Raw genomic sequence first — 13,396 nt, 5'->3', positions numbered from 1 at the left:
CAGTAATTCCTCCCAGTTTCCCAATCAACCTCTCCCACAACAAAGTTATTCTGTACCACGGATGGGGGGCCTTGTCTCGGGGCTATTGAAGTTTTCATCCACAGAAAATATACCACAAAATGCACAGCCTTCTGAAGCTGAAAAGCAGGGGAGCATCGCTGGAAATTACTCTCGTCAGCAGCAGACTTCAGATGAAACTCAGCAAACGCAATCTCAGCAAAAGGGGTTGTTGTCTGGCTTGCTTAAATTTGCATCCTCTGAGAATGTTTCAAGCAGCCAAACAGTTCAGCACCAAGAAAGCAGTGCTCAACACAATCAACAGGGTTTCAACCAACAGAATACTCAAGGTCCAAACCAAGGGCCTCATTTTAGGAATAGAGCATCAGGTCAGCAAGTTGTCCAACAGGAGGAAAGTAAACCAGGCTTTACTCGACAACAAACGGTTCCACTCCAGCGAACACCATCTCAACAAAGTGGTCTATTATCTGGTCTTTTTAAATTTGCTTCAGCAGACAACATAAATGCACAACAGCAGCCATCAGCTCAACAGCACGGAATTATGCCAAGTAGATCCAGCCATGAGCAACCAGGAGCAAGGAATATCGCAATTTCCAACCAAAATCAACCACAAAATAGCTCAACACAGAAAACTACTCAAGCAAGTGGTCTACTTTCTGGACTATTTAAATCTTCATCAGAAAATATAGCTCAACAGCCCAACATCATCCATGAGACACAACAACAAATCAAAGTGCCAACCAGCCAGACCACTGCAACACAGGTGGAGACAGCAAGTCAATCTGGAGTGCTCTCAGGGTTGTTTAACAAGTTAACAAAATCATCTGAAAACGTCCACACAACCTGCCAAACAATGACGGGACAATCACCGCATCAGAAAGCCAATGATAATGCAGTTACAATTAAGACCCCACTACAAAGACAGTTACACACTAATGTAACACAACAATCCTCACATGAACGTGCAGAGAAAGAGAAGAGGATTCCACGACCTGCCCAACAAGGGTTTTTATCTGGACTGTTTAGCAAAAATGTTACTGAGGACCCTTGTACTCATAGACAAGTAGAACCACCAGGTCAGATTACAGAACAAGAGATACCCTCAAACTCAGGCATATTAAAGTGTAGTGCTTCCTCAGACTTTGGAAGGGACAGCTGTCAAAGAGTTGTTCGAGATTCTCTTAATCCAGGACAGAGCAGACATGCTTTTATCAGTGCACCTGTCTCCATTGACACTGAGAGTCTAGACTTAAGAACATCAGCTACTTTTGCAAGATCTCTTCAGAGTCAGGCACCATATTCCTCAATTAGCACAGGTAATTTATCTCAGTTATATTATTCTGACTCACTTCAATCAGTTCACCCAATGGCTTATAGTACAGGAAATATTCATTCCCTTTTACAAAGCCATACACCTCCCTCAGTAATGGCCGTGTCGCCATACATTTGCAGAAGCACTTCCTCGTTATTTGGAGCAACAGGGCATAATCTTTACCAAGGTCAGTTGTCCCCTTATGGAACAAGTCCCTCTTATGATGAAAACCAGTGGATCCGTGAAAGTGCTCTCTGGCAGTATTTTCAGAACGAGTCACTGAATTATCAATTCCAGGGAGAGGATCAAGTGTATAGACAGAGCTGTGAAGGTGCGTCATTACCGGCATCTGCTATTCCCAGCCCCTCAAATACATATCAGCCATTTAACTCCTCCACACCATGGCAAGATGTCATTTGCCAAGAGCAAATTCAACCATATCAGTTTGAGGGACACATGAATGACATTCAATATCCCAGGAGGAAATTATGGAACAGCCACGAAGACTTGGGAAACCTAGAATATTCACCTAATAAGGAGGGAGCATTGAACTTAACTAATAAACAAAGTAATGCAAAGTTTGGGAAATGGCACTCGTTTAGTGATGGCAGCACTTACAGCTTGAATGGGGTTTCATATCACGAAGGTTATTATGAGGAGACTGCACCAAGCTTATCTCTTTCAGCTAACTGGCAATATGGAATGGATAATGCAGTCCTACACAATGTTCATACTGATCAGAGTCAGTTTAATTTGAATAGACCAATAGATTCAAACTGTCTCCCAAAAACTGAGACAGAAGACTCCCTGTATCTCGAAGACACTGAATGGTATCAGCAGTGGCTTGCACTTTTGGAGCAAGGAATGTGGTGGCCAGCAGAAGATGGTGACTGTGGATACTTTGTTTACACAGATCATGAGTACATCTATGCCTTGCTTACAGATGCAGCAGGGGAATATGTGTATGCATGTGCCCCTGAAGGCGAGTCTTGGGGAAATGCACAGCAATTAGATGGTTTTCCCAGTGCTTGGCTACACAGTGAAATGGTTTCAGTGTGTGGCTTTAAAATTCCACTTTACAATGAGGATGAGCTTCTTTGGCTACCTGGTCAAGAGCACAGTGATTCTCAACTTCTTAATGCACCCTTAGATTTGTCTGCAGCCTACAGAAAAGGAAATCAGATTATGAATTTAAATCTTGAGCAGTTCTCTCAAATGTTTGAAAATTCAATTGAGTCACAAGGGAAACAAGGTTTAGATTTCACATCTTACAGATTAAACAAAGTCAGGATGGATCCAGGGCAGCACAGTTACATCTATGAAGACCAATGCACAGATGTTATTGATCTTTCTTGTCATAATAAAGACCACATCGGCCCTTATTGGAACAACCAGGAAATGAAGACATTTCTTTCTCAAAAGGTTGCAGTTTCCCTGAACTCTACTCCAACTGCAGATTATAATCAGCAGCTGCTTCACAACTGTTACCACCCTTGCCAACGGCGACGTTCATCCACTGGGGTTACAGTGAAGCATGTAGATGATGTATCAGAGAAGGAATGGAAGGACAGAGTGTTTCCAGCAGTGGAACAACCGAATCGTCAAGTCAAAAATATTTCTTCCCTCATATCTTCTTTTGTGGGCAAAACATCACAGACAGAGTTCAACAAAACTAGCATATCCTCCTGTGAAAAAGCTCCTGACAAAAATGCAAAGAACATTCTTACATCAGGTTTCCAAAGTCTGAAGTCAAAGATAATCAAAGAGGAATCTCCTGCTGGCGTGACTCAGCCAGATTTAATTGTTAAACAACAAAAGCAAGGACCAGCTACCGCACAGAGAAGAATTTTACCCACAGTACAAACAACTGCTCAAGTGACTCAGCCCTCAATTCAATCACATACAGCTTCACAGAAACCTAGACTTTCACGTCAGACTACCTTGGTACAACAAGCAACCCCACAAACACAGCCCAATGTCACAGTGCCTTCAGGATCAAAAGAATCTCTTATTAAACCTGGACAACTTGCAGCTGGTAAGCCAGTGGATATACCAGTGGATAAACCATCTGAACAGCCAGGCTTCATGAACTTTCTGAAATCTGCAGTGGGAATAGAGGAACCTCTGCCAGATTCACAGAAATTACCTCAGACATCTTCAAATGAACAGAGCAAAACTGGCAGTACTGTTTCCTTACCAGGCAGTGCTCCCACAAATAAAGAGGCCACAGGAGTGTCGAATCTCTTTGGATCAATTAGCAGCCTGTTTAGCACGGAGCCCTCTCCACCACAGCAACAGCAAATGAAACCTAGTTTTACAGAGGGCTCACTGACATCAGCATCTAGACCCAAGGGTATACCGAGACAACGAACAATGGACCAAAGTGGTACATCTCGGCTCATGCAGAGCCAACCCCCAAACAAAAGTCTATCCCAATCATTTTCCCCCAGTCCTTCCACAGGCCATGCTACAACCCGATCAGAAACTATGCCACTTACTGACCAGACAAAACAAGAAGGAGGAACTAAACCATCTGGTGGACTGTTTGGATTTTCAATTGGAGACATGCTTGCTGGATCAACAGCAGCTGCTCAATCTGGACCCAGCCCTCAATCGCCTGCATCAGCTACAGCTCCACAAGAAGAATCACTTGGTAAAAGTATATTATCAATCTTTAGTGGGCCAAATCCTACACAGGCTGCACCTAAAACTGGGCCCTTGCCTCAAGCACATCCACCAAGTGCAGCTCCACAACCACCTCAACAGGAATCACTCGGTAAAAGTTTATTATCAATGTTTGGAGGATCAAGTCTTCCTCATCCTCCCCCTCAAACCAAGTCTGCTGCTGATGTACCACAACAGGGAACTGCTCCGCCAAAAGACCCCCCAAATACTGGGTTCCTTTCAATGTTTGGTGGTCCCAGCAACCAACAGCAAGCCCAAACAGGATCTCTTCTAGGGGGAATTCTGCCTGGGTCATCAGGTTCAACTGAAAGCCCAATGAAGGGACTGTTTTCAATGTTTAGTGATCCCAGTCCTCCACAACCTCAGCCACCAACATCATTAAATCAACAAAGAGGACCCAATTCACAAACTAAACTACAAGGAGAATCTCAGACACAATCTAAACCACAAGCACAAGGGCAGCCAGCCACCTCTGTTCTTGGGGGAATATTGGGTGGTTTGTCTACCACTAGTGAAAGTCCAAGAAAAGCTTTGTTTTCCATGTTTGGTGGCCCCAGTACTCCTCAAACACCAGGACCTGGTGGAAGTGCAAATTTGTCTACTTCCCCAGTAACTGCAGCACCCAAAGAACCTGCAAAAAGTATACTCTCTGTATGTAATGATGTTGTGTCACCTCCACAACAAACTCCTAATTCATCATCTGCTGCTGTTGCTGATACTAAAGAGCCACTATCAGCACAAGGTTCTTCTCAAATGTCCTCTGTTTCCAGTAGCCATGCCCCAGTGGAAGCAGCTGCCCGTGAAATATCGAGTGAAGTGAATGTTAGCTTATCCACTGGGACTACTGTAGATACTAAACAGGATGCCAAAATTAAAGTCACTGATATTGTATCTATGGACCCAAATTCTGAATCTGTCACTATGCAAAAGAAAACTGGCACAGAAGGTGCACCCCAAGACCCTGTTCCCTCTAAAGAACCACCAGCTGCTGGCCTTCTGTCTATGATCAGTGGATCAGGCCCACAGGCTCCATCCTCGCATACAGCATTTCTTTCCGATGGTTCAGGAAAAGGTTTGCTTTCATTATTTTCTGGCCCCAGCACAGAACCTAGTGCTAGCCAGATAGGTCCTTCACCTACAGGGTCTGAGCCTGTGTCATCAGGCCCCAAGGACCCACCAGCCACAGGTTTGTTCTCTCTGTTTGGAGGTTCTGCCCCTCAAACCTCTTTGCAATCTGGAAGTTCTCTATTAGGGGCAGTGTTTGGAGGCTCTTCACCCCAAACACCAGCTTCTCAAACAGGTGGGTCATTACTCAGTGGTTTATTTGGAGGGTCTGCTCCTCAGGCTGCTCCTCAAGTTGGTCCCACTAAGCTTGGAGTATCTGCTCCTCCGACAGCAGGCCCTCAGGCAGGGGCATCCTTACTTGGAGGCTTATTTGGTGGATCTGCTCCCCAGGCTGCTGGATCTCAGACTGCAGGGTCTATTTTGGGCGGGATTTTTGGAGGATCAGCAGTTTCAACAACAGCACCTCAGACTAGTGGGTCCTTTGGTGGATTGTTTGGAAGGGCTGATATCCAAACTTCAGCACCCTCAAAAAGTATCTCTATATTGGAAGGTATTTTAGGAGGATCATCTTCTCAAACAGCTACAGCGCAGACTGGTACATCTCTTCTGAGTGGCATTTTACCTGGAGCTTCAGCTCCTCATGAGATACCTGATAAAAGTTTGCCTTCTATGCTTGGAGGATCTGTTCCACCCGCAACACCCACTACAGCAGCCGTACCAAAATCCAATGATGACAAGAAAACTTCAATTACAGCTGTTATCGACACTACTTCAGATGCAACTGTTCTACCAAAACCCGGCGATGACAGGAAAACTACTCAAGTGCTAGCTGGTCCTGAAATTTCTGTAATTGATACAACTACCAAAAGCAAAGAGCAGTCAGAAACACTACAGCGACCTGACAGTACAGTCCAGTGTCTTGAAGCAAGCTTAGCCAAAACTGATGGCAATTTCACAGAAGAAGTTCATTGTCGAGATGCTGACAGGCCAACTACCTTAGCTAATGATATTCAGTTTAAAGAATCTGAAATCTGTACACAAGCAAAACAACTTGAAGGACCAGAGCTTGTGAGTGGCCAGTTAAGTCAAGATAAAATAACTCCTACAGTAGAAGAGGGAACATCAGCCACTCAATTAAGTACTGTTGTACAGGGACAACAAAAGCCTCCAGAGCCAGATAAATCTGTTGGTGACTCAGCAGCAGAGACAGTTACAGGCTTTATGTCATCCCTTTTCAAACCAACAGTTGCTCCTACTGAAGGTCCTCAGCAACAGCAGAAGAACTCACTTTTTGGACTGGGAGGAATTGCACCCCAAGCTGCTACTGGTCAGAGTGGAGCATCCCTATTAGGAGGTATTTTTGGAGGGTCCAACACCGAGACAGCAGCTCCTCTGACCGGGGGATCATTATTGGGAGGTTTATTCAAGGGGTCTGGTCCTCAGTCTGGTACTCAATCCACCGCCCCCACCACTGGAGGGTCATTATTAGGTGGGATGTTTGGAGGAGGATCCCCTGCAAAGTCTGTAGGTCCCCAGACTGGTGGATCGTTACTTGGTGGGATGTTTGGAGGATCTGCGGCAACAGCACAGCCTGGCGGTTCTTTACTTGGAGGAATGTTTGGAGGAGTCACTGCTCAGACTGCAGGATCACAGACTGGAGCATCAATACTTGGGGGCATAGGTGGATCTTTATTTGGGGGTATGGGACAAACACCTAAGCCATCTGAACAAATGCCTGCTGAGCCCAAGCAAATGCCCGGCACTACACCACAGTCACAGATTAAGAATGAAAGTGTCTCACCAAAAGGGGCACCATGTGGCACTGAGACTAGCACAAATAAAAAAGTGGACTCAACCTTACCAGATAACGATCAATTAAAATGTAGCAGCCTAACAAGTTCTGGTGCTGTAGCATCTGAAGCAGTTAGTCCAGAAACGTCTGCTGTCTCAAATGCTTCAAGAAGCACTACATGTGACCTCACCCATCAAGTAGAAAATACTAAAGGAGAGACGGAGGCAGAGACGATACATGAGAAGCCCATGGTCATTAAAGGAGACCTTGATAGTAAGGAAAGTGACACATTAGTACCACCTGATACCAAGGAAGCAGATACTAATAAAGCATCTCCAGTTAATCAGTTGCCCAACAATGCAGAGCCACCTCAAGCTAAGTCTCTGTTTGGTTTTATATCGACACAGAGTGATGCAGGAAAATCTCTTGGATCCCTATTTTCACCAACAATGTCGTCAGGTGCTCCATCAATGCCTCAAACAGAAGGAGTGAGTGGTCTGTTTTCAGGATTTAAAACCCTTTCTGGAGGCCTATTTCAAGAGGAAAAACCTGTTGCCGGAAAACAAGAGCCACCCACCACTTCATTATTTGGGACAAAAATAAGTTTTCCTTGGCAGACTGAGCCCCCCAAGCCACAGGCTGTCCCAGTTGTAACATCTCAACCTAAAACTAACAAGCCAACGAGTGGTCAAACACATACTGTACAAAAGGTTGCAACATCCGATACCCAAAAAACTGAATCGGTAGGTCCCACTGATGATATAGCAAACCCCCAGATTTGCGTCTCAACTCCTGAAGTAGATCCTTCAGCATCCCTCACCCCAAAGGAGAAGGAAGGACTTGTAGAAACATACCCCTCTGCAGGTCCTACCTCAGGAGTGCAGCTGGACAACCAGTCCAAGAAGGATCTATTGAATGCAAAAAGGCTAGTAGAAGCATAATAAATGGCATTCCCCCTCACCATTTATGATGCATTGATATTTTGGAAAAAAATGTATTCCCTGTTCAGCTGTGCAATCTATCCTCACTAGACCACTAGATTTAATATTTAGCTTGAGCGTATGTCTATCTGTGTGTGTTGCGGACAGTCTATAGAACTGTGTGTGTGTCTGTGGGTGTGTGTGTAGCATCTTCATAATTTTACATGTCATTTCCAAACAGAATTCCAAAACAAAATTGACATATTTATATATTTATATATTCATGGGCAATTCACAAGTTAATTTATTAATTATAGTTCATTAGTTTATTAAAGAGAGGCAATTTCTTGTGCTGCTCCTTTTATACTGATTTATTTGTTTGCCTGAACTTCTATACTTAATGATGTTCATTTTGCTTGTAGTCCTCCATTGTTCTGCTCTTACTAATCATTTAGTAATATCCTCTGTAAATGCAAATGTCTCAGCGGATATTTGGAAAATTTAATTTCCTCTTTAGTTTGTTGGGAGACATATTTATAGCTTCAAATATAAGCACGAATGCCTGCAACATTATAAATAATGTACATTTTGTTTGAGCAAGGAATTCTGATTTGTGTTATTTTATTGTATGTTGTCACAACTATTTTACAGTTACCTTTTAACATATTTAGCTCATCTGCATTCTGCTCCTAAAAATGTGATGAAATGACACATAAAATGTAGAATTTCAAACACTCCACATCCATCTGCTCTTCAACCCCTCGTCTCTATGAGCTTACTTACCGTCATACACCGTTTTTATGTGTTTCCTCTTGTGGACCGGTGAAAGTAAAACATTGACAATAAAATATGCAGGTGTATGTGTGTGCAGAAATATACTCTTTTTAGTAATGACTAGCAGTAACACACCACAAAATAGAGCATGCTTGTATCTGTGCCATTTCTATTTGAAAATGCAACTTCAATTTAGGAAAAGCATATGCCGAGTATAATGCACATTTTATTATTTTATAACAGTCTCCCTGCAAGGTTGGGTATCTTTTTAGGGCATGATGTGGTGTGTGTAGATTATCTGTAGATGGCCTAAAAAACTAAAAGCATAATTATTGTGTTCATTGTTTTGTATTATATAGCATTGATAAACTAGAAATGAATAGTCTCTAGTTTTTTATGTAACCATCCCCACTTATCTGTCCTAAATATATATAAATATAAACTACAAAATTATTTAGAAATCATCTTTCACCCATGTTTTAATCGAAACAATCTGACATTGAATATTTTCCTCACTCCTCTCTCACCATTGTAGTCCAGTGGAAAGTAGTCGCTTTGGGTCATCAGGAAACCTGAGCCAGACCAGCTCCCAGCTTAGTGAGACTGGCCAGGAGAGCACTGGAGGGTCCGAACTGGAGGAGTCCTTCCATGCCTACCACAGTACCAGCTTTCATCCCTCCACCAATGGGCAACCACGAACCAATGGACACTCTACTGTCGGTGAGCAGCAGAAACATGGGCTATCCTCTGAAGTAGGAGGGGGCGTGAGAAAGGACACTCCAGCAGAGCGAGGTTCCTCTAAACTCCTAAGGTACGTTCTATGCACAGAATTCAACTCGGTTATATATGTGCTATAACGAAGATGCATGGCAACTGAGAAATTGTCTCCATCTCTTTCTGCGACCCTATTCTTAAATCCATGTAACCCAGGTTCCATGATGATGGGCCGCCTTTACCATTTTCCCCATCCAGAGTTTGTTGGTTGAAGGCCATCAATAAAGTCAGGGTTCAGCTCCGGGAGGTAGGCAGCGCTTCACTTCAGTTCCTCCACCAATATCTGATCTCTCATCACCTCCTGAAGTCTGACGTTCTTACCCTCTTTTTTTTTTTTTTTTTCATACCCTACCCTACCACACACAAACACACACAAGCAGTTGTTTGTAAGTGGTTGAGTTTGACCTTGTTGGTTGTTTAAGACGATGCATAAAATGTGTAAAGACACAGTACACAGGCAAACCGTTGATAGCCTCTGGGCAGCAACAGTGGAACTACTTGGGATTCAGCACCTCAGAGGCACCCCTCAACCAATTTTCAAGTTAAGGATGAGTGTATTTCATTTAGTTTCACCCACCCAATTTTAATTGCAAGAGACTTGTCATGAGCTGCCCAGCAGATATGTGCTCCTCCAATAGAGAGGTGAGGTAGTAGTGTACGGCTGTCCATATTGTTATTTGTTACTGAATAACAAGCACGTTCCGAAAGGTGTGGTGTGCTTAATTCATGTTGGTAATTCCAAGGGATAAAGTTAAAGGTTAAAAAAATAAATATCTGAATACTAAAATTGAACCAAATACCTATCCAACAAACAGAATAACCAAATAGTCGAATATTCGGGTCCAGCCCTATGATACTGTCCAGTTTTTTAAGTAACTGGCACTGTGAGGCTAAAGTATAGTGTCCCTCTGTTGACTTGAGTCCATCACTGGATGCCTCAGGGGCCTATAATTTGCCTTAATAGATGGTTCACTCATGGCAGTACTCGTGTTCTACTGTGAATGGTGACTCAATGGTTGTCACTGAGTAATGTATCAGAATTGGTTAAAACAGAGGGTTTCTTTTAGGGAAATGCTTGATGAACCAAAAGCAGTGGTCCAGGGACAACAAGCTTGTATTATCAGACAACGGTGTTGACTCCCATCAGTGATGGATGATAATTTGAACCCATTCAGAGACCCTCCTTTCTCAAAGAAATACACTTGTACTTATAGGAAATCATATGTCATTGTTTTGATCTCTATCGCGTCATATTTGGCTTTTGGTGTCAGAATTGGATGCCACGTAGCCTCATATTAAACCAATACCAATCTGGAGAATGTGTATCCAGCGCATGTAAACTGATGTTAAATCTAGTCCTGCATCTAATCGGGAATCTTTACAGGGTGGTCATGATAAAAACATGGGAATCTCTCAGCTCTAACGGGGATTCATCCCCTTGATTAAGCTTTTTATGGCACAGCAGTAAAGAAGTATATAGAACCTGGATTGGCTCCATTATAATGATTGGTTTGCACAGAAAGTGATGGTTGATCGAAGACATGAGTATAACTAGAAAGCAAGGTGAAAGCTGTCTAAGTGCCATTTATTACAGGATGAAGGGGAACGACTGTAATGAATTCAATAACAGTCACCAGCATAATGAGACACTGTAAATCAACCTTGCATGCATGTTTAAATCCAGAGAATAGAATGAGATGAGATAGCCTCTGGTACGGCATTTTGGTTGTCGCCATCTTGTTAGAAGTGACATGACGTACAACCAAATGCTGAAAAATACCTATTTTGGCAACCAAAATGTTACAATTAACTCTCATGAACTAGAAAACACACTGTGAAAGGGTTAAAGTTCTAAGACGGTCACACGGACAACTCCCAGACCGGACAACGGCGTGGTAGCCACCTGTCAATCACCAGGTTGCCCCCGCCCTAAAGCATACCCTGCTTTATGGTGTATTTGACTCTAAATGGATCATAATTTACTAAATGAACATCATGCTGTATTGAAGAAGACTTGAAACTAGAGATTGATACCAAAAACTCATGATTACAATGTTTACTGAGGTAATTTTCTCATTGACTTCGATACATTTTCTATCCATTAACAAGCTAAAAGTAAGCAAGGAAATCAGTAAGTGCAGGTAAACCAGTGGTACTGATATATTGATCAGGGGTTGTTTTCACTTTTTTTATGAATAGAAAAGAGAATAATCCAGAATATCAGCAGCCGGCAGATATGAAAACACAGAAAAGGAGTAAATGTGACTGAGAGCTGGCAGTCTCACAGCCTCAGATCAGCTTTGTGCTGGAATTCATTGCCAGAGGACAGAAGGAGAGAGAGCAGAGAGAGAATGCGAGAGGGTGGGAGCTGGGAGAGGGAGTAGGGATGGCTACTTAACCGAGAGTGAACTGCTGTGTGATCGTGGTCTGCTACTGTCACGCTTGCCATTCCAGTGGCAGAAATGAGTGCATCTCTGTCAATTGAAGAAGATCTGCTGGTAGTGATTGAGGCAGAGCACCGCTTTTGATACTACGCCCGGGGATACATTTTGAAGATAAACAAGGAAGTTGCTATTCCTGATCTGCCGAGCGACCCTGATATTGCAAGATCACATCTACAGGTTGTTCTTGATTATCATTTTTTCCCCCTATAAGGTAAGGCTTACACTTCAATACATCTTTTTTTAATCATTTTCATCACTTAGTGTCAAGTTTGTGTAGACTTTGATTAAACAAAAAGCAGAAATGCATGTTATACTGAGCACATTTTATGTTTGGCTAATGTACATAGAAAATATCTTATGTGTTAACAGAATTTTGGTTTGCTAATCGACTTAAAAACCTCAAAAGAAAGATGTCCTCTGTCACAGACTATTTAGTAAAGAGAGAAAAGAGACTATTGCTCTGACTGTCCTGAGAAAATGAGCCTGACCCCATCACCCCTTCTAGGTTTCTTTACCCTGGACAGCCAACTAATTAATCACCGACTATCTGTGTGCACCCATAGCAGATCACGGCTGTCTGTAAAAAGAGCCAGTGACCCTCAGAAGTGAAGCTAAATGTTTTTATTGTACTTGGTAGGAAATGTGTTATACGGTCCAGATATTCCTATTCATATTTGTTAATCAGAAATGCAGAAAGGCTCAAGTGCTTATTGGAGACCTCCAGTAGAGGGTAGGTTAGTTTAGTATGTATCATAATATAAATATATATCATCATGTTGTAGAATAAATGTACAAAATATGTGTAGTGAGCTTGTTAATTTCAACAGAAATCAGATTGCATCCTTCATAATCCATTATGAGGCAGTTGATAACGTGTGTGTGTGTGTGTGTGTGTGTGTGTGTGTGTGTGTGTGTGTGTGTGTGTGTGTGTGTGTGTGGTTTAAGGCTGTAGTTAAAGCCTCTAAATCTGAACATTTGTAGGAGACCTTGCTAAGGCTGTAGCCCCATTTTTAGTAATGGAGATAAAGCATCTAAAGAAACAAAAACAGAGATTAGTTAACTTTTGATATTTAAAGTCTGGGTAAAGTAAAATCTGAGATTTATATATGATATTCTATATTTATATACTTGCCAATTATTATTATTTTTGGTCTTTTGAATTTGGCTAGATGGTTAATAATACATTTTTCTGTGGTATGACAAACATTTATTTTTTGCTTTTCCCAGATTGTTGTAATCTTGACATTTTGAACAGCGAGTATAAGTGTCAAGAAACTCCAAGTGCTTCATAATCACTAGTTCTAACCAATCCTACTGTATCCACTTTAAAGCAGCAGTGATCCTACATCTCTCTGATCTTTAGGGGCGATCAGCAGGAATTGTCCACGGCACCATTACAATGAAGAGATTCTCCAAATTTCTGATCTGATTTTCAAAATGGCGATGCTCAATGGACAAAGTTGATATCACTGAGCTGTGCCTAATATATACTCTGACTAAATGGAAGGAGCACGTAAAACATATCCATATAATTGCTAAACTTAAGACTATTGTATGTTTTAGATGCATAAATTAATTTTGATGCACATTTATACTACGAATATTCCTGCAA

At 42.2% G+C, this 13,396-nt stretch overlaps 1 protein-coding gene across 1 annotated transcript in view; it reads left to right on the top strand.

Annotated features, from left to right (window-relative positions):
- The window catches only part of unc13bb (unc-13 homolog Bb (C. elegans)), a gene marked incomplete at both ends in the record, with an annotated part of 56,389 nt that overhangs the window by 18,472 nt on the left and 24,521 nt on the right, over positions 1-13,396 (top strand). The window contains 2 exons of the mRNA XM_079179264.1: positions 9,102-9,377; positions 9,497-9,587. Of these exons, the coding sequence (XP_079035390.1) occupies positions 9,102-9,377; positions 9,497-9,587 (367 nt within the window). The remainder of the gene's footprint in view (positions 1-9,101; positions 9,378-9,496; positions 9,588-13,396) is intronic.

The sequence above is a fragment of the Pholis gunnellus genome (genome assembly GCF_910591455.1).
Source record: "Pholis gunnellus genome assembly, chromosome: 18".
Classification (NCBI taxonomy): domain Eukaryota; kingdom Metazoa; phylum Chordata; class Actinopteri; order Perciformes; family Pholidae; genus Pholis; species Pholis gunnellus.
The sequence above is the reverse complement of the archived record's forward strand: the minus strand, read 5'-3'. Positions and strand labels throughout refer to the sequence as shown.